At 40.4% G+C, this 19,823-nt stretch overlaps 1 protein-coding gene across 4 annotated transcripts in view; it reads right to left on the bottom strand.

Annotated features, from left to right (window-relative positions):
• The window catches only part of FNBP1L (formin binding protein 1 like), a 69,669-nt gene that overhangs the window by 19,284 nt on the left and 30,562 nt on the right, over window positions 1–19,823 (bottom strand). For 2 of the 4 annotated variants that reach the window (XM_081010891.1, XM_081010892.1), the window contains exons 3-10: window positions 14,649–14,702; window positions 11,933–12,080; window positions 10,414–10,476; window positions 9,631–9,735; window positions 8,417–8,545; window positions 4,045–4,191; window positions 2,816–3,019; window positions 1,206–1,364 (exon numbers count right to left, since the gene is read on the bottom strand). In XM_081010891.1, the coding sequence (XP_080867017.1) occupies window positions 1,206–1,364; window positions 2,816–3,019; window positions 4,045–4,191; window positions 8,417–8,545; window positions 9,631–9,735; window positions 10,414–10,476; window positions 11,933–12,080; window positions 14,649–14,702 (1,009 nt within the window). Of the gene's footprint in view, window positions 1–1,205; window positions 1,365–2,815; window positions 3,020–4,044; window positions 4,192–8,416; window positions 8,546–9,630; window positions 9,736–10,413; window positions 10,477–11,932; window positions 12,081–12,334; window positions 12,834–14,648; window positions 14,703–19,823 lie in introns of all 4 variants that reach the window. The other 2 variants (XM_081010894.1, XM_081010893.1) reach the window with 2 other exon arrangements.

Genomic DNA, 19,823 nt, shown 5'->3' on the forward strand with positions numbered 1-19,823 from the left:
ACTCCTATCAGTTAAACTGGCTTACTTTTCTGAAATACTTTCCCCAATAAACTGTGTTTTAAGTCGGCCGATGCAATCTGTCATCTACGAGACGAAACGGCCTGCAGAGACTCGCAGAAGATGCCTTAACATACTGGTTAAATTAACAGTTTGAGCCATTTACTAACATCCTTTTTAAAAAAAACAACAACACATATGCTCTGATAATGGGGCATTGTCAGTGGGTGCATGTGCAGAATGTTGACTAGGAAAGAACTGAACTCAAATGCCCACTAGGGGGCCAGTTCATAAAAGATAAGGAAAAATAACCCTGTGGTTCTGCCTTGCGCCTGAGCTCTGCTGCACGCACTACAAGAAAGAACAAATATTATAGAAATTTCAAAAGGTCCGAGCTACCTTTTAGTGGATTTTGCAGTTAATGGCTGTGGCATTTAGGAACAGAATGAAACTTTTCAAAGTTCATCTGGCCCCTTACTGGTTTTGCTGAGAAAGGAATAACGCTGTTACATTTGTGGTCTGTATATGCTTTTTGTTATTTATTTAATTTTTATTATTATTTCTGGTTTAAAAAAAGATTAAAACTTACACCGATATATTTGCTAGGTAGTGTTAATTATCGCTATCATTATGAAACTGTGACTGCGAATGTTGATTTTGTGGTACGCTGTTGCTCTTCATCCAATTGTAAGCTGCTCTTATAGTGTGTGCTTTTTCTGGAATTGGCAGCTTGCAAATAAATTGACAACGTGTTAATGAAATCCACGTACCGATGTTAGAAGGCAGCCCTATATCAGGAGGCTTTTAACACTTGATGTTTTTAGACAAGCTGTAAGCCGCCCAGAGTGGCTGGGGAAACCCTGACAGATGGGAGGGGTGTAAATAATAAAATTATTATTATTATTATTATCATTGGAAAAAAGAGCAAACTAATTATTGTTCTGTTCTTTAAAATGGCCTGGCTTCTCCTTCCCCCAAACATATTATGCATTAAACACACTCATGGCTGCGAATGAGAAAATTGTGAGAACACGGACCCAGCACCCTTCGAAGAGCCAGCTATTCTGAACAAGGAGCTACAAAGCACAATGACCTCTGATAGGATCTTCAGCCTTATGATGAGGGTGGAGAAGACTGGGAAAAGCCACACACCACAAGCACACTGCTCATAGCACTATCATGCACCTAAAACCCGTCATAAAACTTACCCCTCTTTTGAGGCTTCTGAAAGAAGAAATTCTGGGCTTCCCTGTTTTTATCTCACTCATGCAATAATGGACTTGTTCAATCGAGCATAAGGGATACTGGGAACCATTAGAAGTACTGGACGTGTATAAACTAGTAGGGGTAAGGGGAGGGGACTGCGGCTGATGCGGAAATAAAGAAAGGAACAGATAAGGCAAACATTGAACTGAAAATTCTGTCTTCCCCCCCCTTTCAATGCAGAAGCAGACCATCGGTCCCAGCCGCCCTCCCCCCACCCCATAACAACCACCATCAGATATTATAATCAGAAAGCTGACGGCATAACAAATGTGTTGGGTCTTTAAGGTGTCACAAGGCTCTCCACTGTTTTCACCATCAAAAATATACAACACAGTAAGAAAATTAAAAAGTAAGAGAGGGGGAATATTTAGTTACGACGTTAAAATGGTTTAAAATGTCCTTTTACATGCGAGTTTCGAAACAACACCAAGAGCCACCCTTCAGATAACACACATTGCTGATAGATAACAGGCTTTAGATTTATTTGTTTTACATCTAGGAACTTTTTGAAAGAATAAAAACATATCCCCTACAAAAAAAAAAAAAAGCACCCCAGTAAAATTTATTCTAAGTGTTCTAATGTTAAAATTCTTATATCCTCAAATCGTATGGGCAGAAAGGAAGACTTAAGGAATGGCATTCATAAGGTAATGGAGATGTACTGCACAGCTGGAAAAGGAAGGTTATTCCGTTCTCATGTGTTCTACACAATTTTTTCACACACTGCATGAAATTTTAATTAGTGTTGTTGTTTTTAAAAAAGAATATTGCTTATGTTATTTGTTGCTCTCTATACTAAGAACTTCTGCAAAGGTAAGGTGCAATTTGCCTTCACATCATTATTCTTTCATTATGTCCAAAGCAATATATCACCTGCTTTGCTTTAACCTTCAAGTGCCTTTGAATATCTTTAAACTGACCTGCCAAAACCATGCACTTTGAACGGAAACATCAGTTTCTAAAATTGCACATTACAGGCAGGATGCAAGTTCCTCCGGTACCTAAAACAATTAAATGGACCACAGCCAGAAGGCGGCTGAATCTCTGATATTAAAGAGATGATTGACACACCCATCAGAATCAACTGATCTGATCTCCCTCCAGTTTCAACACAATAGCAAAACTCCAACATATACAGAGGATACACAAGCCACAGAGGATGCTATTACTGGTCAAAATAGTTGCAGCAGGCTCCTTTGCAAGACCTGCGCTTGAGTATTGGTGGAACATGTTACCAGGAGTTTGCAGTTCCTGGTCGCTAACTACTGTTGTAATTGCTCCAGCAAAGCCAGCAGCTAAGTTACTGTGCGGCATTTTGCTACCCCAGTTGTACTGGTTTCCTGTGCTGCTAGAATACTATAGCTGAGGTGGAGCAAAACAGACATATAATACCAAAACCAAGTTCCTAAATGGACAGTTGGGGCAATGCAAACTGTCTTTCAAAATTATATAAGGTCAAAACGACATTATTTTGATCCAAAGGACTACATTTGATCCCTTAACCACAAATCCTGAGTGTGTTCTCATGTGAAATATATTTTAAAAGTTGTACCTTTGGTTTCTTTCCAAAAAGCCACAGCTTGCCCTTAGCCTTGCCCACAGTGGTTTTTGCATCGATTTTCACCCCTTCTTGCTTTGGTGTACTGATTGTTCCATCAGAAACAGTCCTGTAAATGTGCTGGCTGTAATCTTCAAATGGAAAGTCTCCAGGAGGTTCAAAACCAGACTTGAAGGAGTCTATTACTATTTGAGAGTCCTTGATGGGAGAGATGCAATGTTTATTAAAAAAAATGATTACTCAAGAGAGCTGATGGCTTAACTGAAATGATATTATTACCAATGCAGCAGATGAAAAATGAGTAACTTAAAACAGCAGGAGAAATTACTGATCTTCCAGAAAGAATTAAGTCCGTTTACAGAGGGGAAATTGCATACTACCATCTACAGGGCATTTACAGGGCATTTGCAGAGAGAACAAACAATGCTTGTGCCCTGAGCATCCCGCTCCTCCACATCCCATCACATCCGAAATGAATTTTTTGTATATACAGTGGTACCCCTGGTTACGAACTTAATTCATTCCGGAGGTCCATTCTTAACCTGAGGTACCACTTTAGCTAATGGGGCCTCCCGCTGCCGCCGTGCTGCCAGCATGTGATTTCTGTTCTCATCCTGAGGTAAAGTTCTTAACCCGAGGTACTATTTCTGGGTTAGAGGAGTCTGTAAACCAAAGTGTTTGTAACCTGAGGTGTTTGAAACCCGAGGCACCACTGTACCTCCATCCAAGAAATGCATAAGCTGCCAAGGTGAAGTCCCAAACCCTGGGATTACTCAGACTGCTGAAGAAATTTCATCTCAAGATTAACAACAAAGTCTGCAAGAACAGACTTGTATAATCAACAGTAATCTATAATCTATAATCAATAAAGTAATCTATTATTCGGGCATCATAAATTAATAAGAGGAAGAGGGAGAGAGGTTAAAGAGAGAATGGGTAAAAAAAAAAAGTCTGAATAAAACACAGACTCCTTTCCACAATTACTTGCACTATGTCTCATGACCCAACAAAGCTGTCTGCCAGAGAGTTATGGCACGCAAGAGACTTGATAAACCCTCTGTTGGTTTGGCTTCATGGAACACAAGTTTCATAGGCTTGATCAGCCTAATTCCTTGCCTAGTTGCCTGGTAGGACATGAGCAGACCCACAATTAGTTAGATTTACTTCCAAAGCAATGAGTTCTACACTGATAATCTGAATCCTACAAAATAAAGTCAACTTACCCTGCGTTCATCAACCGATTTTGCTGCAGCAGTCATTCCTTCTAAACATTTCGAGACTATTGGGATAACTCTGCGCTCAGAATCTGCAAACCCCTTATAACATTCGCTAAGTTTGATGGTTCTTCGTTCATCCATTTCCTGAAGATGCTACAATTATAAAGAAAAAGCCTGAGTATTCTTATGACAATACAGTACTATACAGATACTCATATATTTGGGCTACATTTCCTCCCAATTTTGTTTAAAGCATCACCAATTTGTTGAGTTTGCTTTCCTGTACCAGATCATTTAATAAACAACCATTACCTAGGCTTGGTGTGACATAGGAGTGTACCAAAGTTCATTTTAACTGAACCCATGGTTAGGTTAACCTAACCACGGTTTCCTGTTAGGAAAATAAGACCAGGGCTCCCTTCCCTCTTTAGCATCTGCAAGGCAATGAAAAGATTCCACTTTCAGTTTCATAGTGAGTTAGTAATAGATTCATTCATTTACTTATTTATTTTTATGCTTGAGAAAAACTATTGTTTATAAATGTTTTATGTTGTTTTAACTACCTGTCATCTATAGAAGATTCATTTTACATCATAAATAAAAGGCTCGTTTTTACATGTACGGAATGCAGACTTTACTGCTGCAGGTTCTATATTATCTTGTAACAAATATTTTGTTGAAAATTTGCTCATGTTTATGAAGCAAACATGATTTTCCTTCAGAGTATTTCCTTGTAAATGTTACGATAGCCTTCCAGTGGAATTTTGTTCATTTGCAATGGCTTGTCGGTACTGTATTAAAACAAGATGAAGAAAAAACCCAAAATAATTGGGGGATGTGGTTAAGAACCTCAGAAAGAAACCAGAGGCTGCAATCCTATGCACACTTTCCCCTGACAGCTACCTCATCTGCTCCATTGCAAAAACCAGACTGAGGGGATGACTTATATGTGTTGGCCCCACAATATATTGAGACAGCTCCATGTTTGTCACGGTGACCATGAAGTGCTGAGCTAGAGCAGTTGAGGCGGACCAGGTATGGTCCCTGAAGTCTTGCAAGACCACCACAAGCAGTTCTGTCTCTCTGGCCCAACACGAGGAGTTGTAGCTCACATCTGGCTGCCAGGCAAATAGGTTTCTTGGCAAGGAATATCGTTCTCTAACCTGGCATTTAACAACAGAACCACCAGGTGTGAGAGCACATTGACGTAGCTACTCAGGGTTGGGTTTTTTTGGGGGGGGGGAGCTCAGAAGAGGTAACTTCTTTCAGCCACTTGATGCCCCATCTGCTACAATGTATGCCCTTGTGAAAATTAATTGAAACAATGGATGTTTTCTATCTTACTTGTAATCCTGTACTTAAAACAAACACGAAAAATCAGTTGATCATTATGGTGTCGGAAGCCTGTAGCCAATAGAAGGAATGACGCGCTCGCCACAATATATTGAGGTTCTACGAAAGAGAGTTATTCCAGAGCTGGAAAAGAGGTATCCTGACGATACTGGGATATTGAAGCAGGACCTAGCCCCCTGTCACACATTGAAAGTGGTGAAGAAATTCATGACAGAGCAGCAAATGCAGGTATTTGATTGGTCAGGGAATTCCCCGGATGTAAATCCCATTGAGAATTTTGTGGGCTATATGCAAAAGTCGCCTCCGTGCTGCAGACTGTATGACTATGGAGAAGCTCATTCAGGTGCTGATTCAAGTGTGGTACAGGGATCCGAAAATCAACAGTGACTGTTCGAAACTAGTAAACTCCATGCCAAACCATCTTCAAATGCTGCTTAAAAATAGCGGCGGTCATATCCGTTACTAATGTATGTATATGTGAGTTTTGTACAGGTATATGTGAGTTTTGTACACTAAACTGCATTGTTTGTTTCAATTAATTTGCACAAGGGTGTAGGTGCCCCTCAGCAAACATTATACTTCCCTTGCCAATAACCCAATGCTAAAGAAAACATCTAGAGGATCTGTGTGAACTTAATTGCATAATGCTAATGAAACAGATATGAAGATGGGGAAAACCTGAAACTGTCTTTATTGGGGAGAACCAACACAATAAAAGTCTGTGCACTGCCAAAATTTCCTGCTCCAAAATCTCAGGCCAAATTATTCAAGAATGGCAGAAACAATGTATTTATATGGAATGTTAAAAAGAGCTAAGGAACCTAAAAATGTAAGCTATAAGGCATAGAAAGAGGGGGATTTAATGGAGCTATTGCAGAGCTGGAGTCCTTTTGTTTAGGAACAAAAACTCTTATTATATAGACCAATGGAAGAGACAGCAATGAATACCACAGTAAAGAATTTATTATGAATGGAAGTACTAGGAAAAACTGTTGTAACAGATACAATTATGTTATTGGCACATGTTTAAAAACCTGGGATAGATTTAAAAAGAAGTGCTAGCATCAGAAATTTCCCCTTTAGCATAATATTAGTGAAGGAATGTTTAATATGGGACACAACTAGGGAAGTTCAATGTTTGGGTAAGTGGCATATATCAGGCTGGGTGCAGATTAATACAAACAGTTTTTCTATTGGTTCATCAAATGAGAACACCCTTGAACAGATTGCAACATAAGCGAAGGATAAACAGAGGGAAACCGAGTTAAAAAATTAATATAAGGAATGAGAAACTTTGGCTTGCAAAAAGGTAGCTGTGAAGGCTTTTTTGCTTTTAAAAGGAACACAAGTTCCACAAAACATACAAACTCATTTTTAAAAACAATGATACATACTTAGAGATGTATGGGCCAGATGATGTATGCGTTGTTTTTTGTTTGCTTACTTGTTCTGGGTAACATTCTCCATAGCTGCAATCTATGCCACTATTATTTATTCAACTTATACACCACCGTATGGATGTGAGAGCTGGACCATAAAGAAGGCTGATCGCCGAAGAATTGATGCTTTTGAATTATGGTGCTGGAGGAGACTCTTGAGAGTCCCATGGACTGCAAGAAGATCAAACCTATCCATTCTTAAGGAAATCAGCCCTGAGTGCTCACTGGAAGGACAGATCCAGAAGCTGAGGCTCCAATACTTTGGCCACCTCATGAGAAGAGAAGACTCCCTGGAAAAGACCCTGATGTTGGGAAAGATGGAGGGCACAAGGAGAAGGGGACGACAGAGGACGAGATGGTTGGATAGTGTTCTCAAAGCTACCAGCATGAGTTTGACTAAACTGCGGGAGGCAGTGGAAGACAGGAGTGTCTGGTGTGCTCTGGTCCATGGGGTCACAAAGAGTCGGACACAACTAAACAACAACAACATACCCAGAGGTTTCAGGGCAGTTCACAACAAGGCCACAACATATAAAATCAAACCAAACGCAATAACCCAATAACCCCCACTTCCAAAAGCCACATTCTAAAAGGGTGTTGGATGTCAACAAGATCAACCAAAGGCCGGGTTAAAAAGAAACGTTTTTGCCTGGCGCCTAAAGGTGTATAATGATAATATGGCCACAGTCACCATGGAAGTTCAAAATGATGAAGAAAACCAGAGAAAGTAATTGCTAGTTTTGTGCAGAAAGAAAAGGCGATATTCATCATTTGCAGTGGAAGTACCAGAAGGTGAATGATTTTGGGACTATAGTAACGTAATAAAGGATTTATTTTCTTTTTTCTTTCCCCTCACCATCTCAACCCTTATCTGCATGGTTGCTTTGTTCCACAAATATATCAAATAAAAGTACTACATATTTTAGCAATGGCAAGAATTTTAAGTGCCAAGGAAATTAGAACCAGGGAGTTGTGGGAGCAACTGAATACTGCAAAGTTAAAAATAAGTATACAGGAGCAGCAAATGAATGGAAATCAATAATCTACTTCATTTTAAAACAACAGGGAATGTCAGGAAGCAAGACAAATGATATGCTACTGTAAATATCTTTTCAAATATTGTATAACCATAGTTTAATGTAAATTAACAGTGAAGGATTAAAGCAGAACAGGTGCTGATAAAACATTTATAATTTTTATGTTTACAGCAGTGTTCTCAAACCATCTCAAATCTAAGCATGGGTCCAAAAGGTTTTTCCTGCCACTTTCCCCAGGAAAAGTGGCTGTTTAGCACTGAATGGGAACAAACGTCAATTGAGTTTTCTTCAGACTGATGTTTGTTTTGATTCAGCACTAAACAGTGGGTTTTCCTGGGGAAAGCGAAGGAACAAAAGGAAAACATTTCTGACCTGTGCCTAGAAATCATGTGATGAGCAGCAGTGGGAATGAGCTTAGAAGTCACTGTCACACTTTTAGCAGTTTAAATAATGTTTTCCCCTCCATGTATTTAAAATTGTAAAGTACTTTGGGCACCCAGTAGAATGCAATAAATAAAGATTGAAACAAAATTTAGATCTAAAGCTCACCTTATAGATTTGAGGAATGACAATGTAGAAATGCTTGTGCTGTTCACCATTGAAATTTTGCAGCTGGGCAGCATATTCATTTTTGTTCTCATCAGCCATGTGTGTACGGAGATTTAATTGCTGCTTTGCCTAATAAGAGACAGTTCAATGACAGTGTTTTCTAGAAGTCTTCTGCTTAAACAAAATCTTACTTAGCAACATGGTCATTGTAAGTGAAATGCCACCACCTTTCATGAGCCCTGGAGATGCCCTTGTATCCTTTACCTTACATTAGCATTTGCAGGATCAGTAGACAGTATTCAACTATATAAATGCATGAGCGGAATGACTTTTCCACCTTTTGTTCCCCTGTGTATGCCCCGTGTTGTACCCAAATATGCTTCAGTGGATTGGAGGAACCACAGGACTTTGAATACAACCTAAGGTATATAAACTTCTCTTTATAAACATTCATAACCACTCCAAAACATTTGTAGTAGCTTGTTCTTATTTAGAGAAAAGCATCTTTTAAGCTGGGCATGTACATCTCTCCATGCTATTCTCAAACAAAACATTTTAAAATGACCAAAAATAAGGAATTGCCATGTACACATATAGAAAGAGAGACAATATGTGACTGTCTCACCAACATTAGTTGTACAATTCCATTCATTTCAAATGACAACAAATACGGCACACAACCCCATATTGCTGAAAGTTCCTATTTCAGCCACTAAATTTTTCTTTTCACCAGTGGCAACCAAGATGATACCATCCAGAAAACTGCAACTTCCACTGGACAAAACGTCCTGGTCGATCAAGCCACAGTTCTCTGCTACTTCTGAATCGGCAAACTATGGCTTTGGCAAACCCTCCAAAACAGAACGGCAAACCAAGAGCAAACTGTGGCTTGCGATTCTGGTTTGAAGAGATTGAACAAACCACGCTCTGGCAATTCAGATGTAACAGCAAACCGTGACTTGATCAAATGAGAAACCGTTCTAATAAACTAGGCCCTATGAAGGTGGTGGTGTTGGGACACGTACACACAGAATTTGTTCCTGATCCTCCGAACCTTTGGAGAATAACAAAACATGATGTCTGAATGCAGCCATTGATTCACTGTCCCCTTGGCTGGCACATTAAGTTTTAAAAAGATAGCATTATTTGAAAAAATGCAAATACCGTAATAGGAATATAATAATAATAATAATAATAATAATAATAATATTTACCTTTTCAACATCTGCTTTAGTGGCATTAGTATCATTGTCCAGTCTCTCAAAACATTGCTGTGCTTTTTCTGCTTCTCTGCACTCTCTCTCAAACTTCTTTTTACTCTGCAATGGTAACATCATCATGTTGTTGTTGGGTTTTTTACAAATTACTATAAAAAGACACGCTAAAGTTGACATGTGTATACCCATATAAACACTCATATACTTGCTCTCACTGAACTATTTAATATGGTGGAATCCCACTAATTTCTATTAGTATACTATGACTGATAACTTTTAAACAAAAGTGAGGTTTTGTCTTACATAGTTCATTTTGATTTTTATGCAAAGCCAAACAAAAATGTAAACGAACACTGAAGTTATAATTCAAGCCTAATAAAAGACACTTGCAAAATCCTCACTTGTTTTTAAAAGATCCCGAAAGCAACGTATATTTAGATCTGCCATTCTACTGTGCTGGGGGCTGATTTCAGCAACCAAGTTAAGAATCATAGAGCTGGGAGGCATTTTCAATAAATTCTGACATAGCTGAAGTCTGTAAATCCTTCAAGGCAGAATTCCTGCTGAGCTGCACACTGAATTGCGCAATAGGTTGCACACTTAGAAGTTATGGGCTGTTATGATCTCTGCAAACACAGCAATCTATCTGGTCTATTTAACAAAGATAACAATGATAACAAAGCTAATCTTCAGTTAATTTCTTTAACAATTGCCCACCAAACTTTGTAATCCTAAAAGTAAACAGGAAAAGATAGGGGCAGAAGAGAGAAGAAAACTTACATTATCCATCTGCTTCCAACACATGTCAAGATACTGCTGAGCTTTTCGACCCTCTTGAAGGTGCTGCGAAATTACGACGAGAGGGTTTTAATTTCTTTTCCTTTCAAAATCTGATATGGCATTTACAGTCTTTTACTTGCATGTACTAAAGAAACCCGAACAACAACAGTGGCCTAGTTTGCACCTCAAAGTAAACCTACTTGGGTCTGTTTATTTCCTCTTCACTACTGCATGGAGGAAACAAACCTGTTTCAGCAAACCACAATGCTCATTGCTTCCTCCAAAAGAAAAACGTTCCACACTTTCCACTGCTCTCCAATCTACTGAAATACAGCAGAAGGAACTGGATTTCCACCCATTTTGTTAAAGTGAAACAACTGGACAAACATCAGTTCTACTTGAAAATATTACCTTATTTCTATGGTGACATTATAAATGTGCACAAGAAAAGTGCACCATGAGTGCAGTGGGGGTTTGTCTTTTAGTTTTTGATACCGCATCTCCTGTGCCTGGTGGAGTCAAGCTATTAAAACTCAACAGCACCTTCATAACGGTATCATTAGGTAGCGTTTTATTCTAAAAGCACCTAAAATTTTCTAAGCACCAGACAGCAACATTCAAATCTACCAGGTCCCAGGCTCATGACTTTATAATCTGAATAAAAATAACTTGGCGTACAGTGGCAAAGACCAGCGAATGCACGTGCAGCTCCCTTAAATGCATGGCTCTGGGCTGTGACACACGTTTTAATTCTCAGACCAACATGTGAGAATTAAAAGATACAGTCGTACCTTGGTTCTCAACCGGAATCCGTTCTGGAAGTCCGTTCAACTTCCAGAAAGGTTCAAAAACCAAGGCGCAGCTTCTGATTGGCTGCAGGAGCTTCCTGCACTCAATCGGAAGCCGTGGAAGCTGCGTCGGATGTTCGGCTTCCAAAAAGGGTTTGCAAACCGCAATAGTCACTTCCGGGTTTGCGGCGTTCGGGAGCCAAGACGTTCAAGTCGCAAGGCGTTCCAGAACCAAGGTACGACTGTACTTTAAATGCCTTTACAACAGACAACAGTTGTCCACAGAATAAAAAACACAAAGTTATTTGTTTCTGTCGTTTGTATTCTGACTCTCCATAACACCTGAGGAGGCATACAATCGAAGTATAAAAAAGGCTGCAATCCTAAAACACACCCGAGTAAGAGACAAGCCATTATTCCTGAATGTTGTGCAGTGCGACTGGCTTCTAAGCAGGCACCTGGAGGAATGGACTGCACAAACACTAACATTCTAAAAGGTAACATAGCAAGCAATGCTTTATTAAATTGGGTGGCCTTTCATTCTGTTCAGAAGCATGCGTGCTTTTGTGGTACACTGTTCTCTTGTCACAGAAGTATGGAAAAAAACCATGCAATTCAAATTTGTGCACCACTACTACACCGAAGAAGATTTGGTCCAACAGACGAGACCTTGATAACAGTGAAAAGAATAATCGCATAAATTCTACAATTGTGAACCCCTCGTGATTTACCATTTTCCTTTCTGTTTTGAGTTCATGGGAATATCTCATCAGTTCTCCATATACCCTATGTCCCAGTTCTTCTGCTACTACTTCTCTCTGTCCCGCGTAGTCGTTTAACTCGTTAAGGATATTATAAAAGGCTATACATGAGGTAAACCTGGCAATACACAGTGAAGAAGAAGGAGGGAAACAAATGTCATCTTTCTATTTATCCGGAAGTTACAGCTTTTGTTCCATAAACGGACCATAAAACATGTCACAATTAGCATGGGGTACAACCTTGATAAAACGAATTGCAGAAAGATGCACAGTGGAGATGCCCCAAATAGACTTCTCTTCACGCACATTGGTTGTTGTTTTTTAAAAAATGAAAACAGATTTCAAAAGGTAGAAAAGAATAAAGAACACTACCTGGAAAGCCCTGCAGTATAGTGGTATCTCCTAAGATGCGAAATGGAAGAAGGACTGAGCCTAGGAAAGGACTTAATTTCCTAGGCTTGGGAAGCTGAACTTGTTGCAGAGATGATTTTGCTTGATCTTGAGGGTGGAACATGCCAACCATGCCACTCCTATGCACCCCGATGGATGGATCTACTGAACAAGTTTGCTACCAGCTCTGAAGACAGCTGCCTGTTTGCCTGCTCACCTCTTGGGTTGGAGGGGAAGGGTGCCACACTATTGCTGGCACTAAAACAAAGGGGGGAGCAGGGTGGGAAGAAGGAGGAAAAAATAAGGGGAGAAAATGTGTATGGAAGGGAGAAACAAACAAACATGTCACTGTATTTTTTTTATTTTTGTATAAGACCTCATAAGCCTGTGGAATGTTTGCCATCTCTTTTAAATGTTCAGGTCTTGAGCTCCATATCAGCTTCTGGAAGTCCTGTCATCTAGGTTTGTGTTTTGTTTTGTTCTTTAAAAAAAAAGGTTAAAATGAAGCAGAGGGGCTCAAAATGATCTTCCATGAGAAATAGTGTTTGGCTGATGAAACTTAAATCTCATCAATAATTGGATTTTGGGCTAGATGACCAAATTTGGTCTCTTGTAAGCCAGTGAATACCGTCTTCCTTCAATGATGGACTTCAATTGTAAAATCAGCCTTGAACAATCTCTGACCAGGGCATCTGAAAAAAATTGATGCTTCCTGTGCTGTCCACACTGGTAATAATGGAATAACCTAAATTTCACACCCCCCCCCCCGTGTTAAGGATGGCCAAGCAATCAATGTTAGTAGGTTGGTGGTGGTGAGTGTTTGCTATTTTCTCCCTTATACTATGCTGAAAGACAGTTAACTATATAAAGTACAGAATAGAGAGAAAGTTACTCCACCCAACAAGCCAAGACTGACAAGGACATACAGCTTTGCAGCGTTCCTCTATAGTAGTTTTCAATGTACAGCTTCAGAAAGGAACCTTTTCCAAAAATAAAACAACACTTTGTAGCACTCAACTCACCGCCTTTTAATCAGGGGGCGCTGACACTGCAAAGTGTCACCATACTTAAGTTTGGCTTTGAGCTAAAGAAAATTAATGTGCCATGGCTGGTGTCTAGAAATGCAACAAAAAGAACATTGCTAAAATAATGAATTCAGGTCTAGTTGGCAAAACAGCAAAAATGAGGAGATAAAACGACTTCTGGACTTTACCTATTTCAGATACCGGATGGGGGATTGTGTGGTTCGGCCATTCTCCCTATGAAACACTTGGTGATATTGAACCAAGTCCTACTTAGACCAGATCCGCTGAAATTTCTCAACCTAAGTTAGCCATGTCCATTAACTTCAGTGGGGCTACTCATGAAGAGTAGTACAGTGGTGCCTCGCAAGACGAAATTAATCCGTTCTGCGAATCTCTAAGCACAGCTATTAGCGGCTTAGCGGCTATTAACGGCTTAGCGGCTATTAACGGCTTAGCGGCTTTAAGAAAAAGGAAACAAACTCACAAGAACTCGCAAGACGTTTCGTCTTGCGAAGCAAGCCCATAGGGAAATTCGTCTTGCGGAACGACTCAAAAAACGCAAAACCCTTTCGTCTTGCAAGTTTTTCGTCTTGCGAGGCATTCGTCTTGCGGGGCACCACTGTAATGCGGAATACTACTGATTAACTCCATAAAGAAAACTAGATGCCAAGGGAGAAGAATTCTAGCATTCTTCCCAATATGCCAGTTTTCTGCACATGGAATTTCTTTTGTATGGAGCATTCAGCCATTACTTCCTACCTAAAATATGTGGTACAGCCCAGAGTCTAATTTACTTCCTCATCTGCTGTGTTGTGTGTGAGAACCAAGTCTTAGAATTCACAGCAAAGCTACATGGGTATAATGCTAGGGATTCTCAGAAGAGTTAAACACGATCTCAAAACTTAAATATTCAACATCCTTTGGAAAGCAGTGCAGAAAGTATTAATAATGCCTTCGCTTTCTGATTTCTGAATACAGAGACAACCCTTATATTTGGTCATTAAAAACCAAACTCTAATGTAAGCTGGTATGAAATTAATGGAACAATCCTAACTAGGTCTACTTGCAAGCAAGTCCTATTGAATTAAATTGAGCTTACTACCACACAAGTGGAGGTAAAAAAACACACCAGCCTATCACAAAGGTACACAGATATGTAAAAATATTTAGGACGGAGGCCCTCGTTCAAAGTATTTCCAGAGAATAAGAGTCATTGAACACTGTGATATTTCTTTTCCTGACAGATAATAGAAAACTAATGTTCATTTTACCTGGGTTCTTCATCTTTGGATGAACGTTTAGGACAGTACTTCTTCACCAGATTTCTGTTAAGGGAAGAAAATAAGGACATTAATAAATTTCTGTTAGTATTTGTCTAAGGATCAGTCTCAAACTAGGTGAGTAAGAAAACAGCCCTTTGTCCTCAGTTTACAGTTCACATATCTCCTGTGAAGAGGATCTACTTCAATAAACACCTTGTGATGTAATCATTTCTGAATGCCAGCACCTCCGTCAGAATATACCTCGATTCCTCACAACATTAAGATGTTTTTCTTGACAATAAATAATTTATCAGAAACAAGGATCCCGGAGTACACGCTAAAGATGTAGTTTATGATAATGAAACAGTCACAATTTATTCTTCTCAGAAACCAAAACAGAAAAGAAGCTTATTTTCCTGCCTACAATATTATAAGTTGAGGAGCTGTCGTACAAGAGAATGAAGTGATTGACGAAAAGCATCAAAGTGAGGTGCATGTTTTAATATCTATCCGTTTCTGGACAAAATAAATGCACAATGCCCTTGGTACTAATAAACATGGGTGCCTGAATTCTCGCAAATGTTGCAAGCAGGAAGGAGTGAAAATTGTTCCACCGCTGAGCAACTAGGAACAAAGCCAACCTATTGTTTTTATCTTATGCTTATCCAGAGTAGAACGACTAAAACAAAGACGGGGGCCAAAAACTGGGGGGGGGGGGGAGAGAGAAGAGAGAGAGCGAGAGAGCTTACTACCACACAAGTGGAGTGTGGAGAATGAGAATTGTCCTATAGACACTGCAAATTAATTTCTAATGAATAATTATAATATACTTCTTAGCAGCCTCTTTCCAGTATGGTAAAAAGATGCCTTGTTTCAGCTAGACAGAATAGGCTATTCTCCAGATGATGTTAAAGAGCAGCAGCAGTAACAGAATGCCTAGTTTAATACATTTTAAAGAGTTCAGCAGGAATTCCAAGGATTCCAGAGGCCTCAAGTTACTTCACTGCCCACAAATATTCCCACAAAGGAATAATGTATATATTTCATGTTCTTCAGCAGGAAATCTATTTTCTTTCCCCAAGCGATGCATTAAAGAATGGAACTAAACTTCTGTACAACTTTCCCCTTGGGCTATTAGTCCCACTACGGATCCTGGTTTTATTATCAAACCTTAAAGTCAAACTCTCTTGCTATACTCATTGGGTATATAAAACTTATATTGCGTCTAAACACTACAACATTCACATAATCCCAGGGAAAGAAAAGTCACAGAAGTTAGCAATGAAGAAATAAAGAGGTTTTTGAGTTATTTAAAAATAGAAAGAGCTGATGACAATAGGAAACTTTCCCCACAAAGGGAAACTATGGAAGATGGTTTGATTTAAACGTTAACATATGGTTAACACATTCAGTTTAAGAGGCCATGATAGAAAATGTATTCTGTTATGCCAGAGATCTGGGTTCTCAACCCATCTCTTCAAAAAGCACTTGGGTCTACTAGTAATAATAATAATAATAGTACAGTTGGAAGTTGAACAGAATCCGTTCCGGAAGTCCGTTCAACTTCCAAAACTTTCACAAACCAAAGCATGGCTTCTGATTGGCTGCAGGAAGCTCCTGCAGCCAATTGGAAGCCGCGGAAGCCCTGCTGGATGTTCAGCTTCCAAAAGAACGTTTGAAAACTGGAACACTCACTTCCGGGTTTGTAGGGTTCAGGATCCAAAATGTTCGAGAACTAAGCTGTTTGAAAACCAAGGTAAGACTGTATATGAAATGTAAAGCTAACAGCTTTGTTTAGGTTATACTAAAGAATGAACTGTATGATACATCACAGCAAACAGTGATGTTTAGTTCCCTTTTTCCTTATGGGAGTAAATTGGTTTTCTTTCCAAAGGGGAAGTCAGTTGGCTATGACAAATTTAGGAAACCCTACTATTGCAGTATGGAAGGCCCACTCCAAAGCTAAGACTCCCACAAATCACACTTTTGTTTAATGGCATTATGTAAGTGCCAAATAGTTTCTAGGGCAATATAGATAATGGGAACACAACCATGTAATGCAAAGAAGGTGCAGCTACACAAGCAAGACTTTCTGGAATTTATCAGAATGGAATGGATGTCAAGAACAGATGCAAGCAGATTTATAAGATCCGGAAACACAACAACACACACAAACATGCCAAAGTAAATTTCATCCTCGGGGAAAATACAAACTTGACAGTACTTTCCCAGGAAAATTCTGAATTTCTGACAAATCGCTTTGTTTGTGCAGCTGCTTTTTTTCCGTGACCAAGAACTAGCACAGCCAAGCCAGAAGCATGAGAACCTAGTTGGTCCACAGTCAATGTAAGGTGCCACAAACCCAATCCTACTGGGCTCAGGAGGAATGTCAAATATAAGATAAGGGCAGGGGTTCCAAATATATTACACAAGGAACAGACAATAAGGTTATCTGGATGCTCACACTTACATACTAAGGGGAAGGTAGGACAATGTTCCAATTTAATGCTATTTGGGGGAAAACAGGCACCAACCCTGCTGTAACAACAACAACAACAACGGCTTGGAAATAATAGGCTAGTTTTAATGTTCAACAAACCAAGTACGTGCTTGCCAGGGATAGAAGGTAAACTATATTGTTTCGTTCACTTGAAGAAAGAACTGAGTGAATGAAACATTCCATCTTCCACATGTGTGGAAGAAAACCATGCACTTGTAACATATCAAATTAAACAGCAGGGCCGTCTTATGCATAAGCGCTAGGGGTGCAGGGCACCCGGGCCCCAGGCTCTCAGGGGCGCCAGGCCAAGAGTCCAGGGCCGGAGAGTTGAGTCTGGAGAAGAGCCCACCCGTTGGTCGGAGCGCCGCTTTGCACCAGGAGTTCAGGGGCGACCAAGCCAGTGAGATGCTGAGGCGGACGGGCGGCTCCACCCTCCTGCACGCCTGGGACTGGGCAACCTGGGGGGGGGGGCCTGTGCCGCATATGTGTAAGACAGCCCTGTTAAACAGGACCAATGTAACCTAACAACACTGAATGTGCACCACTGAATAAAATGTAAATGATTCTCAGCTGGTATTCCAGATTCTCTGCTGGTATTCCAGCATCCCAAAGGTTTGAGTCATCGCTGAATGCACATAGTAGAGTTCACTATTATGCAGCAATTTGAGTGGGCTATAGTTTTGTGCATTTAAAAATTCAGATTATACTCTCATGCTTCAGTAATATACAACAGGGAAGTTACCTTACACAAATAATGCACTGAGCCGTAACAGCCTGTGCATTTTGCAGCCGTGATTTTACTTGCAAAAACAAGTTATTTTTAGAAGGAGCTTGTTAGGTTTTTTTACCTTCCTTAATGGTGTAACTCAGAATGCAAGTTTTAATCAGCTTAGTCTGTTGATAAATCAAGGTTGGAGGGGGTGAGACAATTTTAATCAGCAAGTCTGAATGCTAAGGACACTTATGTTATTTTTCAAGGCTCCTTGGGTTCTGATATGTTACTGTAAGGGGAACAATTTTTCAGCTATTAAAAGACCTTTCTTAAGTAGTATCTCTTGTTCATTAGGTCATACATTATATTAACACGTCCTTTAGTATCTCAAAAGGCACCTTTGTGGAGGCTTTGTTAATAGAAAGCAACCGGCAACAAAATGTTGCAGTGTAGCCTTACCTCTGAACAGGAGTGCTCCTGTTCAGCTAGGCAGCCACCCTCCTTTGGGATACTCTATTCTGTTTCCCCACCCCATGCCACCTTCCCATCCCACCCACCAAATTTCTAGGTAATTGACAAAGTGGCAAAGACGAAAATGATAAATCAGTTTTAACAAACCTTTAGGTGGCTGACAACCCCAGCTGAAAGCATTCCCATGGTGAAAAAGGTTCTGGGGAGGTAGGCACAACCCTTTACAGCAGAGTTTGGTGACCTTATCCGAGGATGGGTGGGTCGACACTCCGGCCGTTGGAGGATGGGCCGGAGCGTGTGTGCATGCGCACTCTTCCGGGTCAGAGGAGCGCCCGTGCACATGCACACAAGCTATTTCTGGCGCTCCTCCAATCCGGAAATGCACTGGAAATAGTGTGTGCACATGCGCACGGGCGCTTCGCCGTCCCGCACATGTGCGCACGCTATTTCTGGTGTACATCCGGGTCGGAGGAGCACCCGTGCGCATGCGCACAGGAGCCATCAACCCAGAAGACTGTCCCCACGCTGCGCCGGTAAAAGCAGGCAGCGAAGGTCTCCATGGGCTGGTTAGACAAGCCTCGTGGGCCTTAGGTTGCCAACCCCTGCTTTGCAGCCTGCTATGAAATGTGTCCCCGTAGAATTTGTTGGGTATTTATTATCTCACCAGTTTCCCCACCTACTAGATACACTGTTATGACAAAGCACATGATTCTGATGCTTCCCTCCATATTTCAGGAAGTCTCAGTATTGAGATTTTGATAATAAAAATCATATTGCCAAATAATATAAATATTAGATTTATTATGACATGGTGCAGCACTCTGAATATATTAAAGAATTTTTAGATACTGGACTACATTGCTTGTTTTGGGAAAACATATACTAAAGGTAGACGACGATAGATCTGGCCAAAAAGAGGGAAATGTCATTCTTAAGCTACCTAAAGCCATACCTTTCTACGTTACGTTATCCATCTTTAATCTCTATGTCTGCTGCACAGAGCTGAGCAAAGTGGGAAGGCTTAAAATCTAACTCATTATTATTCAGGAGACGAAACAATAATGCTGTAACCAGGCAACTGCACAAGAGAGTCTTTTGAAGAGATTTTCTGGTGTGTTGCAGATAAGAATGGAAAATACTTACCAGGAAAGCACACGCATGCATACTCCCTGACAGACTGGACTGACAGTGGGGGAGGGTCACAACTGCAGATTACTAATTGCCATGCAGACAGCTAATCCAGGTTCTGCCATTTGCAATACGGTAGTATTGGCACTAAATCCCTAAAAAGGCTGCAATGCATAAAAATGCACCAGGGCAACTAGCAATCCAGGCCCGGCTGCACTGGCCGCCAATTAGTTTCAATGTGCTGGTGTTGACCTATAAAGGTAAAGGGGGCAAAGGTGAAAAGGACCCCTGGACGGTTAAGTCCAGTCAACTATGGGGTGTGGCGCTCATCTCACTTCAGGCCGAGGGAACTGGCGTTTGTCCACAGACAGCT

Source organism: Podarcis pityusensis (assembly GCF_964106645.2).
Source record: "Podarcis pityusensis genome assembly, chromosome: 6".
In the NCBI taxonomy this organism is placed as follows: domain Eukaryota; kingdom Metazoa; phylum Chordata; class Lepidosauria; order Squamata; family Lacertidae; genus Podarcis; species Podarcis pityusensis.